The sequence below is a fragment of the Filicampus tigris genome, chromosome 4 (genome assembly GCF_054856515.1).
Source record: "Filicampus tigris isolate MCC_2025a chromosome 4, RoL_Ftig_1.0, whole genome shotgun sequence".
In the NCBI taxonomy this organism is placed as follows: domain Eukaryota; kingdom Metazoa; phylum Chordata; class Actinopteri; order Syngnathiformes; family Syngnathidae; genus Filicampus; species Filicampus tigris.
In genome coordinates this window covers 16,319,202-16,337,732 of record NC_141220.1, presented here as the reverse complement: position 1 = coordinate 16,337,732, position 18,531 = coordinate 16,319,202, and the positions used below count along the sequence as shown (strand labels likewise).

General features: G+C 43.0%; 1 protein-coding gene and 1 long non-coding RNA gene across 4 annotated transcripts in view; one reads left to right on the top strand and one right to left on the bottom strand.

Moving 5' to 3' along the window:
• The first annotated feature begins 1,245 nt into the window (after positions 1–1,245).
• ppp6r2b (protein phosphatase 6, regulatory subunit 2b) lies at positions 1,246–16,808 on the top strand. Its single transcript, XM_086027137.1, has 24 exons — positions 1,246–1,629; positions 4,319–4,477; positions 4,550–4,648; positions 5,336–5,522; positions 6,188–6,325; positions 6,404–6,469; positions 7,093–7,205; positions 7,295–7,408; positions 7,530–7,650; positions 7,732–7,893; positions 7,958–8,176; positions 8,255–8,319; positions 8,395–8,510; positions 9,338–9,423; positions 9,492–9,569; positions 9,649–9,746; positions 9,842–9,899; positions 10,193–10,314; positions 10,386–10,540; positions 10,635–10,785; positions 11,810–11,877; positions 11,983–12,184; positions 13,282–13,410; positions 15,554–16,808. The coding sequence occupies exons 2-24, from the start codon at positions 4,350–4,352 to the stop codon at positions 15,585–15,587; spliced, it is 2,709 nt and encodes a 902-aa protein (XP_085883263.1). The 5' UTR covers positions 1,246–1,629; positions 4,319–4,349; the 3' UTR covers positions 15,588–16,808.
• Positions 10,062–18,531, bottom strand: part of LOC147148654 (uncharacterized) — a 20,864-nt gene continuing 12,394 nt past the window's right edge. For all 3 annotated transcript variants that reach the window (XR_015086362.1, XR_015086365.1, XR_015086364.1), the window contains one exon: positions 10,062–10,263. This is a non-coding gene — a long non-coding RNA (uncharacterized LOC147148654). The remainder of the gene's footprint in view (positions 10,264–18,531) is intronic.

The window sequence follows — 18,531 nt, the reverse complement described above, 5'->3', positions numbered from 1 at the left end:
ACCATGACGCTCTTTGTGACGCTCGAATGCAGAGAGCAACTATGTTTGTATGAAGCCCGAATACAGTACACACCACGGATGGGCAGGGCCACTTTTGATTTTGAATACGGACACATTGGCCTGGTCATTAGTAGAAGAGGTAAATAAAAAAATAAAATAAAATACGAGATAACGACAATCTACTCTCTCTCCCTCTCGTTTTCTCTCTCTCACTCAATCACTCACTCACCCTCTCTCTCTCTCTAGCGCTTATTCAGGCTCGCAGTTGAGCCGCTGCCCACCCCCGGCCGAAGCGTCGCAAGGCACAATGCACATAGACATACATTCACACCTATGGGCAATTTCAAGAATTGTAATTATTGATGTTTTGGAGTGTGGGAGGAAGCTGGAGTAGCTGGAGATCTACCTGGAGATCAGGGGTTGCGCGACAGCCTGTTCTGCTAAAATGATGACCCTAACCACCCCAACCCGCAAACTCACAAGGCATTGGTCGGACGGGTAGGAAGGAATTTCAGATCACCCGGGGTAGGGAGTGCTTTCGGCCCCTCAGAAATCTGTGTAACCCCACTTAAGCACATTCAGCATTTTATTTGATACTCTAAAATATATCTATTTTCTCAGCCAAGCCCCCCCACATGTATCAGATCCAGCATCCCATTATCCCCATGAGAGAGAAAATCCTGCCTGCTGAAGAGCACTTAACGATAAACAGGAATTTACAGTAACATTATTCAAACTTATGACCAATTTAGAGTATTCAATGGACCTAAATTGACTTTTTGGCTATAGTGGGGTACAGCCCAGACTGACCGCCAGCCAATTGCATAAACATTCACACCCATTATTGACATCTATGGGCAATTTTGGAGTCTTTAATCAACCTAAACTGACGTGTGAGTTGAGTAGCAGGGTACACCTTGGACTGGTCGCAAGCCAGTTTAGCCATTGCCTGGCAAACCTGACTCCAGCTCTTGGCGTCAATCACTAGGCCGCGCCCCTTAAAGACATACGTCCAACACAACTAAAGTATGCACAGCACAGTAATAAAAATAAACCAGCATAAAATATAGGTAGCAAGATAGCTGGCTATCCGGCTTGCTAGATTGTTTGTGTTCCTATATCGGTCTATCAAATATATTGCTTTACGTGATACCAGTCCGTGGGAGTGGAACCCCACTTTTTTTTGCACGTGTCCCTCTACTCTTCGGCTGAAATTGAGAAAATTGAATGACAGTCCCTAAAGTCATCACTGTATCTATAGAAACCGAGTAGAAAAATATAATCATGCATTGGGAAATATTTCGACCCGAACCTTTTTGTAGTACTGTATTCCTTTTTGTGTTTGTGTTAATTGTAACGTGACTCTGCAGCTGTTATTCCAAATCTTCTTGGCGATATGTAACTGCTGACAGCGTCCCCTGCACGTCCTCAAAATGTCATCAGGCTGATGATTACACGGCTTGACGGACAGCCGAACTTATGGACTACGTTATATCTTCTCCGCCATTTTGATCGGTGACACCACCGGTTGTCGCCGCCGCCGCCCGCCTGCCCGTTGAAGTTAATTTCGGCAGGACTCGGTGCGGTCGACAGCGTCTCTAAGGCCAGCACGCTCACGGCGAATGGATGGTGAGTGGAGGACACTACTAGCGTGAAGCTAACATACGCCACAATTGGAATAGAAGAGCCTTTTGGGCCACTGCGGGTGACTGACAGTTTAAGCTTAGACGATGACCGAGGGCAATGACAATTGAAAGCCTCGCTTGTCATATTTAAAAGATGCGGGTTTTTTTTTCAAGGAAGTCAAGTGGAAAGTGGTGACGCAGAGCCGAGGAAGCCGACCGAGGAGGTCAGCTAGCTAGCTTGTCACATATAGCACCGCATCTCTTATGTATAAACTTTATCTCTGATTTACGATCAAGGTATAAGATGAACGCCACGGTCGCTAGTGGAAACTCACTGGGGAATGTGTTGTAAACGGAACAAAAGCCAATTTAACGCACAGTGTTCCTAATTAATTAAATGACTGGTAATTAAACTCGTGTTATGGCTGCGTTACATGTCAAGTGACGCTCCTTTGAAACGGAAGCCGCTCCTACCGAGTTTTTGCCAAACATTATTTTACAATTAAGTATCGTATAACATTTGTACTGTATTTGTTTCTAAAGCATTGTATGGTGAAATCACAAACTACTGTCCCTCTTGATTACTTTACAGTGGTGGAACTATATTTTACATTGCGAAAAATCACCCCCCCCCCCAAAAAAAATAAAATAAAATAAAATAAAAATAACACCACAAGTCCTATATATACTAACTGATCTCAACTTGCCTACACATTTACTTAATGTGAAGCATGGGCTTGTTTTGTTGAACACAAAGCCATTCTGTTGTACAAATGGAAATAGGTGGATTCACAGGTCAATTGTACCTTTTACCGTGTAGTGGAAGAGCTTTTAATTGTTCTGACTGTCACTGTACATCGCTGCCATAGATAGATGAACAAGGACAAATGATGTATTCTACTTAACCTGTTCTGTCATGAGGAGCTGGAGCCTATCCCAGCTGACTTTTGGTGGAAGGCGGACAACACCCCGGAGCTAGGCCCTTTTTCTTTTCTAGGGAACGTGACAATCTGAGCGAGATGCCCTGGAAGTACGTGGAGAAAATAGTATTCAAATTCTAAAAATGTTTAGGAAAGGTGTCTTCATGCAAAGATTAATGGCCTATGCAATATGCATATCGCAAAGACATGCAATAATTTTCTTATGGAATTGTATTCTTTTAACTGAATTTGACCAGTCAGATGCAAACCTAATTGCCACCCAATATTTGGACATTACCTCGGGGAATTACAATTAATTTGCATAGAACACATTGAGATTGCTTATCTTGTCGCACGAACAAAAATCGACTTCTTTCATTAAATAATAAAAATCATTTTGCATGTTTTTCCAATATCATGCATCTTTATTTTCCAAGCCCCTAATTTACACCTGAAGAAATTAAATTGCAAACTTCACTTTTAAAAAAGACTACCACCGGCTGTGAATTTCCATATCAACAAAAGTTTAGCCTCTCAAGTGATTTGAACCTGATTGTAATAAATACAACAAAAAAACACAAGAATTGAAGCAATGTCTTTTTTTTTTTTTTTTGTCTTCAGAATATAGTATTTTCATGCTCAAGGCTTATGTGAGCAATACTCAGCATTGTGAGGTGATGTCGGTTAGGAAAAGAATCAACTTCAACATTGCTGTCCTTAACTCTGTTTGAAAGGAAGCCCTTTTTTTTTTTATCTTGATCTGATGATGCTTTCCACAATGATTAAGCAAAGGTGGTAGGAGATGAGGCTTTCCAAAGAGGCCTCTGGACTGGTCGCCAGTCAGTCACCGGGCACATATAGACACGTAGCCATTCATTCTCACCCCCACACTGGCACTGAGTGGGAACTGAACTCACTTAAGTCAGGCCAATGTACCACTGCACCATCAGTGACTCAAACATTTGTAGGAAATTAATCAGCAATTTCAGACCAGTTCAGTGAAATTACAGAAGTTTCTGCTAAGGTTGTTTTATTTTATTTTATTTATGTTTAGTTTAATGCTGTTTTTTGCCAGATGATCTTATCCTAATGTAAATCAAGTAGGGCTAATTGAATTCAAATCGACATTGTAATATAGGAGAATGCAATTTTCAAATCACAAAGGCTGCAATTTGGGGGAAAAAAATGTTTCATTTCAGTTGGTCGGTAGGCTTTATGTAAATATATATTTTATTGATATATTTATATAGTGTCTACATCTTACATATGATTGTTTCATGGAACATAAAAAGTTGAATGTGATTAAAGCCACAGATTTGTTATCATTATTGTTGTAGTCTGACTTTCGTAGAATTTTGTGAAGTTGTCATAGACTGCAAGTCAAAGTCTTATGTACATTAACAACTCCAAGTGAAGTTGATAAATATTTTGTTTTTAATATTAATTTATGGTTAATTTCTCTTTATTTTAGCGTAAAGCATAACCTATAAAACCAAAATATTTATGTACTGTATAACGAATCCAATATTGTTTGTTGTAATTCAGTTTAATTTATTGCTTCTCTTTGTAAAAAAAAAAAAAAATACATTCGAAGAGGACCTTAAAAAAATGATTGCAGATTAAATTGACTTATTGAGGGGGTGAAATGCAATTAGAGTATTTTTCAAAATCAGTCAGCCCTAATGTCAATTCTTGTTCGTCAATCAATAGTTTCCACAAGTATGCAGTGTTGTTTTACACCACCAATCACAATGTCGAATTCTCTCCATACAGCTAAGAACACGGGTCGCCGCTGACGTCAGCCATGTTTTGGAAATTTGACCTACACACAGCTTCTCATCTAGAGGCGTTACTGGACAAGGAGGATGTCACGCTCGCTGAGCTCATGGACGAGGACGACGTACTGCAGGAGTGCAAGGCTCAGAACAGGAGGTCATTATTATTACATCTCTGCTCTCGTCTCGCTGACTCAACTGACTTTTATTTTCATTGTGACTTCTGTAGACTCCTCCTGTTCCTTTGCCAGGACCAGTGCATGCAGGAACTGGTTCGCAAGATTACCACGGAGCCTCCTGCTGGTATAGAGGAGACCAAGCGATTCAAGTATGTGCCGTTTATGCCGATGGCAGTAAAATACAGTTGTATTTTCACTTAAGAGTGCCCCAATTTAGGAGTTAACAGTTTGCTTGGTCATTTTTTTTTTCCACATTTATTTTTTTCCTTTTGTTGTGTGACAATCTGAGTTGCGGGAAAGCTTCCAATACGCTGCCACTCGAGTGAAGTGAGAAAAAAAAAAATGGAACAACTAAGGTAACGCAATGCCCTCATACTGTATGTGGGCAAAGAAAGCAACAGTCACCAATGGTAGCTAATGCTAGTATTCTAACACCGTAGCTCTGCTTACCTTATTGGCCTTTACATGACAGTGTTTTCATGTCGCTTGAAAGTTGCTTTGGAACTTTGAGCAGTTTAGCTGTCAATTCATGTGCGGAGAAACTGAGGGCATTATGTGAATAAAAACAATGTAAAAGAGGGACAAAAGTGTAGAACAGTTCACTCAGACACATTTGAGGAAATAAGCAATCTTGCTAAAGATTTTCTAGAATGGGTCATTTTAAACTTTACAGGAGGACAGGCACTCTGGAGACTCCACTATTCGTACACAAACAACAAAAAGTCACGGTGTCATTCCCAGTAGCATAAAGGTTACATAGGCAAATTCTGTCCAAATCAGTCAAATCATTCTCCCGCTCTTGACGTTACTAGCAGGTGCGTGATGTTTATTCACAGGTATTCAAATATCGCTTGTGAGTTGTTGACAAGCGACGTGGGCGTGATCAACGACAAGCTGGGCAATGAGGAGCCTCTCCTGGAAAGCCTTTACGCCTTCCTGGAGCAGCCCTCCCCTCTGAACCCGCTGCTGTCATCCTTCTTCAGCAAGACCATTGGCAACCTCATCGCGCGCAAGACTGAGCAGGTAACACCCACCAGTCATGTATTACCTGTTAGTGATGAAGCGTGACTTATTCCCATTTGTCCGAGGTTCACAGTACCTAATAGTACCCGCTTTTCTATATAGTCAGAGATTGACTAAACTGTTGTGTACAGATTTGTTCATGCTTCAAAACAAATTTACCAAAGATGGAAACAATCTTTTCTAGGTTCAGCTGCCATCATCGGGGTAAAAAAAAAAAAAAAAAAAAGTTATTATATTCATTATATATTTGTTTAACTAAACGGCTGATTAGTCAGTTATTGAAATTTCATTCTGCCAAATTTTGGAATCTGCCTCCAAAAAAAACAATATAGGTTGGGCCCTAATTGAAATGCGAGCGACACCCCAAAAATGTAAAAAAAAAAAAATTGTTGTGTTCTGCTTTTGTTTTGTTCTCGTCAGTTTGCAGTTCTTTCGTCATACTCGCACTTTTTCTTTTGCCATCACAAAACGCCAATGAAAAAACAACACTCCAAAACTTCTGTGTCACACTGTTAGGCCCTTTTAGGATGTTCCACTGTACTGGCGGTGTCTTTTAGAAGTAATTGAAAGCTAAATGACACGACATGGCGGTATAGTGTATTTTCCAACTTGCAGAAACGCAGTGGACTTTGTGGTGTTAAGTTTTTCATTTCTGTTGTAATCAGGTGATTAGTTTCCTCCGGCGGAAGGAGGGATTCCTCGCCTTGGTTCTACAGCACATCAACACGTCGGCAATGATGGATGTCCTGCTACGACTTATCAGCTGCGTGGAGCCACCCCCTCTTCGACTGGAGACTCTCACTGTAAGAGACGAATAAATGCATAGTTTACACGATGACGGACACGCTCGTATTTTAATATTTTGTGTTAATTGTTCACAGTGGCTGAATGAAGAATCTCTGGCCCAGAGACTCGTAGAAATCATTCATCCAGGCACGGATGAAGAGGTACAGGCACATTCTGGCACTTTCAAGTGCCCTGACATGCAAGTTGGTTGATTGGAGTATTAAACTTCAAATATGGTGCAGCTTGAGTGAATTTCAATAAGATGTAGCCAGTTATTGTAATGCCCTGTTATGTGGGCAAAGAGAGCCACAGTCACCTGTTAACTGAGCGGGACAAACAGTCAAACATAGAAATACAAAATCAGAACACTCACGAGGTCACACTGAAGTATAACTAGCATTTTAATCCTTTGTGATTTTTCATTATTTATAGTTTTTGTTTTGTTTTGACTTGCTTTTCAAATGTAGTTAGTTTATTTGGTTTTAGTATTAGTTTTTTTTATTACTATTACTAGTTTTTTGTATTGGTTGAATGGAAGATTAAAAAAAGAAAAGTCACAATAAATATTGCTATAAAGTAAACTACAATTCCCAAATGACTGTTTGACCTCCCTTCTTCCAGTACATTAACCAACATGACGGTACATACAGAAATAACACTCTACGAAACCAATTTATTTTGTCTTTCTTGGTCATCGAGTTACATTTGTACAACTCTATCAACACTCTAGCTTCGATATTTACAATCCTGAAAGTCCACGTCGGTGTGTGTTATTTCTGTCAAGAGGCAGTCCAACGCGTCTCAGACTTTGTGCGACATCATTCGTTTAAGCAGAGACCAGGCCAATCAGCTTCAGGAGATGTCCCAGCCTGACCCATTGCTGACCGTGCTGGAATCGTACGTCACACAGACACAGACACAGACGCGCCAAAAGGTGCTCTTTGGGCAGGATACACCCAAAGTTAATGTCTGTCTCTGTTCTGCAGGCAGGAGTGTGTGGAGCAGCTGCTACAGAACATGTTCTCGGGAGACAGGACTGAGAGCTGCATCGTCAATGGGATTCAGGTTCTGCTCACTCTGCTGGAAATCAGGAGGCCTGTGTGAGTTGCCAACCTTTCTTGCTTTTATTAACCTTTGCCTTGGTGTGAAATTGCCCAAGCTCTCCATTTCAAGCTCCTGTCCAATTGTTCTTTTTTTTTTTTTTTTTTTTTGTAATGGTAGCGTGGATGGTGTTATGGACACGCAGGGGTTTGAGAGAAGTTACAACATTAACAGCAGCATCCTTTTGGCCATTCAGCCACACTTGCTTCATTTCCACCAGCTTCTTCTGGAGCCTCCCAAAGTACGTAAATAAGACGCATTATAATATTTGGAGGGCTTCGCGAGAAGGGCGCGGTCTCTTTGATCTCTTTACCTCATCTAGAGAAATCCCATGCTGACGACTTTGGGTGTACTGGAGGAACCTTTGGGGAACACGCGGCTGCACGTAGCCAGACTAGTGGCCTCCCTGTTGTACACCAGCTCCGCCAGCCATGCAGTCATAGCACAGGAACTCTGCCGACTCAATACAATGGACCTGCTTTTGGTGAGACCAACCTACGCTTTTCAAAGTGCGCTGTTGTTCCAGAATGACCCAATTGCACTTTCAGAACTCGTTCTTCAAGTACACCTGGAACAACTTCCTGCACCTCCAAGTGGAGCTCTGCGTGGCGGCCATCCTGCGGCCCTGTGCCCACGAAATGAGACTCCAGCCAGGCCTAGTCTCCCAAGACAACGTTAAGCCTCCTCAGGACGCGTCGGACGAGCAGGCTTTGACGGAGGTCGGGGGCACCCGTGAAAATACTGCACATAATTTATTGGTGACTCACGTAGGTATCTTTGACATTCTCATGGAATCTCGGGGCTGTTGTCTTGACAACTCATCATCCCGTTTGTTTTTGGGGAAGTTGTTTCAGCATTGCCGCCTTGTTGAGAGAGTTCTACTGGCCTGGGAAGAGAATGATAAAACCCAGTAAGTGTCAGATTATTGAGGTTATAGCGTTGTTTACTACTGTATGGGATGATCTAAGGGTGGAAATTGTTTTAGGTCAGAAGGTGGAATGAGGAGAGGCTACATGGGGCATCTGACCAGGATCGCCAACACAATTGTCCACAATCTGGAGAAAGGCCCGGTTCACACCCAGATTAGTAATCACATCAGCGGTACGTGTAGGCAATAATTCATTCCTGTTCACTTTATCACTACTTGACTATCACTTAATGCTACACAGCTCCAGACATGGATATTGATAACAGATCTGACGGACCGGTTCATCTATCCACCTGTGACGGACGCCCATTTTGTAGGCTATAAATGAAAGATGGGAACCTTGAAAAAATAAACGGACTAAGCATAGTCGGAAGCCCATTTTTTCCGTCGATGTAATCGTCTATTGTCTATTTTCGTGGTGAGGCTTCAATGGCCGTGGCAAGGCTTCTATTTCCCGTTGGCCACAGCCGAGACTTTTTGACAGCTGCAGGGTCCGAAAAGGAGACGCATTTAGTCCGGCCGCGGTGAGGCTTTAGTTAGTTGCTAGATGGAAACACACAGTCGGGGAAGGCAATAAACGGACCGGGAAATTTGAGTAAAATGCCCAGCTCTGGATAACAGTATTCCATTACGTGTGCACAAAAATGCTAGTGTATAGCCACAATATACTAATTTGTAGCCATGAAAATAAATATGCACAACAATTATGTAAATGACTAATTTGTAGACTTAATAACATTTCTATCAAGAACTAGTTAAGCAAATGGAAAACAGCTTTGCCAGAAATTGAGAGTTGTGATGTCATCTGCCTTAACGACTATAGTAAAGGCGCACTTGATTTGTTTACCCACCTGTCCAGGAATGATGAATCTAAATATTTTCTGCACACTTTATACCTACTTCATGGGCACAAATTAGCATTGTGTGTATTATAACAATTTTTTTTCCCGCCTCCATGTCCTGCCTGACTCCAGATAATGCTGTTGGTTTTGTTGTGTAGAGCTAACCGATGACTGCAGAGGGCGCTGGGAGACTTTTGTGAACCAGACGCTATCAGAGACCAACAAGAGAAACACCATAGATCTGGTAAACGCATGCAATACACAACGTAGCTTTTGAGCATATAAACTCTCAATGTTCTGCTTGTGTTTTAGGTCGGCAGCGGTAATCCACGGCTTTCCTCGGAAGACGACATGGAGAGCCCCTTCCCAAAAGAACTAACACTGCAGCAGGTTTCAGCGCACACGTGAAATATAACGAGTGTCTGCTAGGATGTCTAGTAAACAATGTGTATTTGTATTTATGCTTCAGGCTTTCTCAGACTACCAAATTCAGCAGATGACGGCAAACTTTGTGGATCAGTTTGGTTTCAACGATGACGAGTTCACCGATCACGACGACGGCATTGGGTGTGTCTACTTCAGTGACCGCGCGTTTGCTACTTGGACCTTTGGTGGGGTCTTACCCAACCATGCTGACTAAGCGAATGCTTCTGTCATTGCAGGGCAACGTTTAATCGAATTGCAGAGATCAATATCAACATTGATGTGGGCCAGGACAGTGTGAGTTTAAGGATCGCACAGATTATTATCATGATTTCATCTGTTTTTGCCGTTTTTCTTTATTACAACAAACATTTTGGGTGTTTTTTTTTTGGGGCATCTGGAATGGATAAATGACATTTCAATAGAGAAAATGGGTTTGATACACTGTACCTACCGTATGAGTAAATTTAGTCACGGGCTTGGCCAAGGAACAAATTCAACGTTGTCGTCATGGTAACCTGCAGTGTAAATACAAGATTATTTTCCATCTACCATCTTGAACCTTTGACAGTGATACATCTACCTTGCAGGCCAGTACGGCTTCGTTTGACGCCTGCGCCAAGGAGAGGATTCAAGCCTTTGATGATGATGAAGAGGACATCTGGGAGGAAAAAGAATTCAACTATGCAACACAAACCAAGTCAAGGAACAGGTTTGCAAAAGTTTGCAGACACCGTTGGTGTCATGTTGTACATGCATGCTGATTTGATCTACTCAATCAAGGTTCGGTGGGTCGCAGGCAGCCCGAGGCCAAGCCCCGAGTAAAGCCCGTGATAGGTCGGCGACTTCTGACAAAGCGGCAAGCTCAGACTCTGATGAAGGAGAGGAGCTGAAAGATGACATCGACCCTTTCGCCAGCCAGACAGAGGCCACAAAGAGTGAGACCTAGCATATGATCATCATACCATTGTTTCGGTCGCTCTGAGGCAATGATAGGTTTTGAGTAAGTGTCTCATGTACATTGCTCCTCAGACTCCGGCTGGATTGCAGACTTTGGGGAGGTGAACTCAAAGGCTCCCGCGGCAGGCGTCGGCTTTGCAGCCTGGGACAGTCCCCAGCCCGCCGCCGCTGTGACAGAGGAGAAAGGCTGGGCCAAGTTTACAGATTTCCAGCCTTTCTGTTGGTGAGCCTGCAAAATGTCCGCCCAACACTATCTTAGCTGGAAATTTTACAGCTAAATATCTCCAACCGCCATGAGGGTTTTGTTTCCGCTCATTGACCGCACAACTTGAAGAGAAGCAAACCCCTAAATTCAGCGTTCAAACTTTAGCAACGTGCACTTAGTGGCATTTGTGAGGGGCAGAACAAGGCCAAGGCGACATTCCGAAAGGGAAACCACCAAACGTGCTCAGTGAATTTATTCGCCAGCCCAGAGAAGGACAGGCCCACTCTGAGGCGTCTCATCCAGAACAGTCAGTGTGAATGAATTAATGGCTCTCTGGGGGTGTACTTCGTCCCGGAGTAACAATGAAATAGTGTTCCTCTGCATTGCGCTGTTTTATTTCAACTTTATTTTAAGCAATCATTGTTATTGTTTTTTCAGTATACAAAGCACTTACTATAATGCCCTCTTTTAATAAACGCCGGGAGAACAGTAAAAGACAAAGACACTCACGCATTGGTTGTCAGTCACACGTTCACACGTTCACTCTCTGACATCACATGCCACCCCACCAAGCCCCGCCTCTTAAAGGTACATGCATGTACAGTACAGGTATTACAATACACACTGTATTTTATACATACAGTATATATACATTATATGCTTGAAGTACATATTTGTTGTTTGAAAAGTTGAAGAGTGTTAATGTTTAAAGGAGTAAAACTACCTGTATTTAAAAAAAAAATTTAAAAAAAATAATGTTTTCTGTTGTCTCAATTGCAAATTTTCACCACAGGTGTGTCTGGGTTAGGTGCGCAATAAATGGGGGTTCGCTGTATGTAGGTATCGTTTTTTAAAAATGTATTTATTTTGCTAGTTGAAGGTGTCAGCCACTGAATGTTTGGATCATGTCGGAAATTAAATTTAGAGCTGGGAATGCAAGGAATGTGACCTCCCGGACTTTCACCCGACTTCTCAAAATGGTTGCAGTGTGTCTGTAGTGCTCTCACTCATTCCATTTTTTGGACATATTATATATCCCCAGCTCTGAAACCGGCCCCCGATGCAGCTCACCTGTGGACTCGGATCTTAGCACCAAACCAAGCCAGAATCGTAAGATATGCGTTCATGTTTTTCATCGCAAAAATACAAAGTTTAAGAGTGGAATGAATCCATCCATGTTCAATAAATGGGAATAATTTCATCTCTTTCCTCCAGCCTGCGTGTGGAGCATATGCGGAGCGCGGAAAGCCCCCTTAGTGGCGTCGGACAGCTCCTCCTCCAGCAGCTCCGACACCGACGAAGACGAGAGTAAAACGGGGGCCGCGTCCGCCCACACGGAGACCATCAACACGGGCGACGGCAAAGAGACCATCCGGCTCACAGTGGACGCCAAAAACGAGCGCGCCGTGTTCAGCAGGTACAGGACGTGTGCTCGCAGACCGATGCTTTTATCATATCAAATCTGCCGTCAAACTGCATGGCTCTGTTGTTCCATAATGTAAGAGTAAGCTCACGCACGCTATTATGTGTGGGTGAGACGATGTTCAGCACCAGCGGCCCGCCATTCAACCGGAATTACTCGATAACATCTCCGAATCGGCCTGCCGTGGTTATGAGTTTTGTGGGTGGTGTAAGAATATTTATTTATAGTATTGTCATACTTTTACATTACAAAATGGCCTCTGAAAACAACTTTTCGCTCGCATATAACCAGTGCTGCACAATATCTACAATCTACTGTTTCTCCTCCCGTCCCAAAGATCGTCCCTCTTTTATCCCTCAAAGCTTTTCCCCCTCCCTCCCTCTCTCTTTGTTGCTGTTCTGATATCACCCCCACCTGTCTCTTCCCACCTGTTTCACCCCCTTCCCCCGCCCCCAGAGTATTCAGACCAGCCACTCGACGGTATGTGAAGCGTGTAATGACTTCCTGAAGTTTGAGGAAGAATGCCGTTCATAACAAAAGACGGCACGTGTGTTTTGCTTGTTGCCTTGAACAAGGATGTGTGCTACGATCAAGACTAATTCATCAGTGGACTGCACTAACCCACTACATACTCTTATATTATCTTAGCTTGTCCCTAATCCCAACGCCAGCCAAGCATTAACACATCCATCGAAAGCAACAGGAGTGTCTGTGTCCTCACATGTGTGGCGCAGATGTTTGCAATAATGACATACCCAGTGCATCATTTCCTATGGAACCCCCAGCTAGTGTCGTCCCTGTGCAGAGAGCGGAAGTGGAATAGGTCCCCTTTTTGCCACATTGCATGCTTTGAACAAAAATCTTTTCAATCCCAGTCAATGCATTAGCACGCAATTTACTAACAAATACTGCCCTCTATACGAGCATGTACAAATTGATCCTTGTTTGGGCTGCGGGGCGGCAAACAGTCAACGGCAGATAACAGCGGTGAGCTTTTAACCAGGATCTGCGACCATTGTTTGTTTTCTTTCTGTTCACTTGATTCTCTGTTCCCTTCCTCGCTAAGAACACCGTTTGCTTTTGTTTTAAAGTCACGCCGAGAGGACAGCCGACGACAAAGGGAAAGGAAATGAGGCGGATGCGGAATCTGCAAGGAAACACGGAGACTGTACCAGTCCAGCTAAGACCAGTCCTACCCAGCAGCCTGCTGCTATCACACAGTAAGTAATGTCTGTGTACTTAACACACAGTGCTGGAGTTACTTCTTCAAATTAGATCGACGGGCGTTTGTTTATTGAATTTAAGAGGAAGTCACCCCAAAAATTCTCTTTGCAATAATTAGGGATGCTCCGATCACGATCGGACGATTTTCGTGAAAAATTACGTGATCGGAATATTCGATCAAAGCCTTTTATTGCCGATCAAAACATCCGTTCACCCGCAGCTCACGCTTTGCTGGCGCGAGACAAAATGGCCAAAAATGAGATTTGTTTAATGCGCGACGACGTCCCTCCGTCGAAAGCATCACTCGCGCCGCCCTGCACGCAACCGCGAGTCCAAAGCTGCATTGACTCCAATTGAAACGCGCCGCCAGAAAGGCTCCCTGACGCAGCCGCGCCTCCGCTGCGAGCAGAGGGGAGGGACGCAACACAAGGCTGTTAAGCATGAGCTGCGGGTGATCAGATGTACTGTATATGCCATGAAAAGGTACCTCGAGCAGGGAGCATGGCCAAAAGTTTCAACACATCCCACTTAATCCGACATTTGAAGAACGAGCAATTGGGAGACTATGGTGAGTTTACGAGGCTCACTGCATTGAATAAAGTCAAGGCGGACACAGCGCAGTATAAGTGGCATTATTGCCACAGGGAGATAAAAAGATTAACAGTGACTTTTTTTCTCGTTGACAAATGCACAAGATAGTTTGTCTATGCACAAGACAATAAAGTTCCTGAGTCGTTTCAATTTAGGAACTCATTGGATAGTTTTTCTACTTTGATTACGGTATATTCTGAACCATGTAATGTTTAAGTGGAATGTTATTTATTTGACTTTTTGCATAATTAAGTCTTTTGAGACTGCTGATTATTTTGATCTGTTAAAAACTGTTACCAAAAGCTGGTAAATTTAAGTTTTTCAGTTCTCTTTAAAAACTGTGTTGCTAAAAGCTGGTTTCAATTATCTTTGTGACTGAGTAATTGTTGTATTGTGCCAGTAACGGTTTTGTATTTCTTCATGCTTTTGAAAATATATATCGATTTTTGTCAATATTACGGCAATAATATGGCTGTTTTTTTCAGATAATATTGCAGAATAGCAGTCACCATAAATAAATGGAAAAATATACAGATATTCCATGTGACCGGAATCGGTATCGGCCGATCTCACTCATGCATGATCGGTATCAGTGTCATAAAATCTGATCGGAACATCCCTAACAATAATATGTTATATGCGCCTCTACTAGTCTAAACATGGCATTCTCATTAATATTGCATTTGTGGAATATGAGTGAAGCAGCAAAATCCACAATTTTTAGCCATCTCAGGGGGCGGAAATTTGTCATTTGCTGTCAACTGAAAATGACATCGAAGTTGCTCAGGGCTGAGGTAACGCACAATCACGGCTCACCTGTTTTCTGAAGCTGAGCCATGATTGGTTGCTACCTGAGCCCTGTGCAACTGTGATGTCATTTTCAGTCGACAGCGAGTGACAAAATGGCATTGATAGCGTCTGGCACCTTGGAGAGGTGTTCTCTTCAAGGATGAGTCCTGGTGTACACTGTTCAGGACAGATGGCAGACTTGACAGGTTTTCTGAGTCCCCAATCAGACGGCACTTAAAAGACGCCACGACGCTTCACGACCTCCGACGTCGGTTTGGTGTATCGGGGCCTTAAAGGTTTTCGAACTTTGAGTTCACCTCATAATGTTGCATTTATATTTTTGTTGAGGGCATTTCCTCAACCGCAAAAAGTGCAGCCTTTAAACTCCACCGTAAAGGTCAGCTTTACAGATGCCAGAGCTTCTCTACAGGTGCTCTGTCGTACTAAAGACGTCTACTGCGACACACAGTGGAGGTAATTACAGTCTGCTGTCTGACTCCTTAGGAAGGGGAAAGGATGCATCCAATTAATTTAGGTGTGGCGTTCAGAGCAACTATAAAAAGAAATGTTATGCATGCTCAGAATGTTTCTTTTAGAGTTGAGAAACACTAACAATTGTGGCCCGCTTCCATTTTCTTCATTGTTCTACTGCACTTTAGCATCCTCCTTGTCACACACCTTGGAGCCCAATGCTGTATTTCTGCTTCTAATCGCAGTCAACCTCATTGTAAATCTTGTCCTTTTTCATTTGTTTTACAGAGAGAAGCAGCCCTCTGCCAACGGACCGGCCTAACCACATCATCATCATCATCATCATCATCATCATCATCATTATTGTCAACGGTGACCCTTCCACGCGCAGCCACGGCATTCTATGATTTCTCTTAGCGGCCATGTTTGTCAGCCCAGTGGCACACTTGAATTCAGCTAGGGAAGCATGTCCAACAGCCAAATGAGGTTACACATTAATGATCTGCCCATGACAAATACAACAACCGGGGGCTTATCTTGCGCACGAATTGGAGCCTGGTCTGCGTTTAACAGCATTTGACTGTTGACGCTTCAAACATACAGACGCCACAAAACAAATTTTTCATTCATAATTTCAATATTTCATGTGTATGGAAAGCTGGATGAGCATTTATTCCATATCCTTGATATCCAGCTCCAGGTCATAGGAAAAAAAACGTTACTTATATAACACAATAGTTCTATTAGAGCACCCTAGTTGCTTTACTGGTGCGCTGTATTGTCCTACCTGTGAGAACAAGGACTATATGTGCATGGACCTTAAAGTACACATCAAGGATATGATGACAAATATTTTTCGACATCACGCCCGATCGGGCCTATCAGAAAAAGAAGCATCATGCGTGCCGCTGCTTCAGTGGAAGTGTGTGTGTGTGTGTGTGTGTGTGTGTGTGTGTGTGAGCTCTGTCTGAGGTGCAGAGGTTTCTCTCAGGTCTGAGGAGAGGTATGCCTGAAAGAAAAAGAAAGCACACCTGTGTAACACCCACACACACCCACACCCTGTGTTATTACAAACCCTCCAAAAAGACACACAGATGTGCATTTTCCCATTCATAGTTCTCCCACTCCTCCTCGGAAGCTGTCAATGTACTATTGTGATATTTGCACCTGTATTAGGTTGTGGCTACTCTTGGTAATAAACGTAATATAAATGTATAATATACACATATAATCATATCTATTTTTGGAACAAAAGAGGGAAAAACAGAATGTGTGTGTTGTATGTGTGCGTGTTGTTGAAATGAGGCAATAATGACGTTTTGGCATTTCAGCATCAGTTCCAGAGGAGTGTGTTTTTGTCTGTGCGCGGGTCCGCGCGTGTGTGTAGTCTTCCATATCATTGCGCTAATCACTTTGTAGCGCATTAGGCAATCAGCTAGAAAGTGACTTTTTTTTTTTTTTTTTTGCATAGCCATTGTCTTGTTGCTACTTACACAATGTCAATGACAAAATAAAAACAGCTAGGCCCACGTGTAATTCCTCACACTGTGGCCGGGGATGTTTGTTACATCACTGCAGAGAGTATAAAGCCTTTATTCAGGATAAGGTGTTTCTTTATCTTTCCACTTGTCTCATGGCTAGTTGGTGATTTTAGTTACACATTGGCTCTGTGGAATTATTTGCAGGGAGTGCACTAGTGGCATGTCTGCCTCACAGTTCTGGGGTTCAGGGTTCTTGGCGTGTAGAGTTTGCGTGCTCTCCGCGCTTGCAGGGGAGTGGGGGGGGGTTACTCCAGGCATTGTTTTCCTCACACATTCCAAAAACATGCACGTTAGTTTTCAGTGAAGGCTAACTTGGCCATAGGTGTGACTGGCTGTTTTTCTATATTCGCTCCGTGATTGGCTGGTGACCGGGAACCGGGTGTACCCCGCCTTTCGCTCAACGTCAGCTGCTATAGGCGCCGGCTCACCCGTGGCCCGTCGTAAAACAGGCGTAATGGAGAATGGACAAATAGAATCATTTGGCTCAATTTGAATCTGATTCACAAGCACTTTTTGTGAAGGCTCCTTTAGAATGTGGAATGCCGCTCATGTTATGTACACATCAGAAGTTTTACAGGTCACGTTTTGCTTTCTGACAAAGCCCTTGAGTAGTTCAAGCCTCTATTTTTGGCAGCCATTAAACTCCAAAGCAAGCGGTGAGATTTTTTTTTTTTTGTGTGTTGTTTTTTTTTTTTTCTTTCCCTAATGAATGTGACGACTTTGCGTGTTCCACGTGTGAAGTGCACCAAAAAAAAAAAAAATCTCGATCCAGGGAAGAGGAAATCGGGGCTTTTTAACCACTGAATATGTCAAACATGTTTCCAGTGCAGGAGATTTCGGTCTAGACGCGACTGTGTAACGGCATGATGCTTTGTGGGCATCTCACTGGCTGTTGCTCATTCCAAAGTGTGTGCGTGTGTGATAGAAAATAAGACCGTGTTGTAAAATGCCTTTCTTTTTTGGTTACAAACTGATGCTGGTGTTATTTTTTGAAGCATATGTGTCTGTTACTTGTTGTCACTTTAGCTTGTAAATTCATATAAGAGCTTAATAAATATGTCCAAAGAAATGTGAGTCCGTGTGCGCGTGCGAGGCCTCCTGGGACACGGATGGACACATGCACAAATGCACAGCAAGAACAGCAGCCTCAAATATATTTACCTTGAGGGCAGGTGAACTAAAGGATTACGGAGCTTCTTGCTGCTCGGTCAACTACTCCTCGACATCCCATAGAAAGTCATATAAAGTCTATTCATTCATTTTGAATCATATTTTTAAGCTGCAAATAGACAAGTTGCAAGAGACATGCTTGGCTTACATACTGCCCTTTATTTTGTTTCTCAACAATTTAAAACAGTTCCCAGGTGTCAGACTTTACACACCCATTTTTTTTTTTGCCGTCACTAAAATTAGCCTGTGAAGAGGGTCGAGCACTGTCCCCACTCCCGCCTCCCTCAACTGCCGGGCCAATGCCGAGATTGCGTCTGCTGTACTCATTTCGATTGGCTCATGTTGCCTTGTGTCGTGGTTGTTTGATGTGGTTATATCCGTATAGATTATATGTTCCAAGTCGGAGCCCCGCGAAAACGAGGTGGCTGCTCAGTTCAAGCGGCAACCCATGAACTGAAAATGGTGTCACCCTCAACTTGAAAACGAAGGCTCTTTGCCCAGCTAAGCTGCCAAGTCATGGGTGGGGAATTACACTTTTGTTTTTCTTGTTTAGAA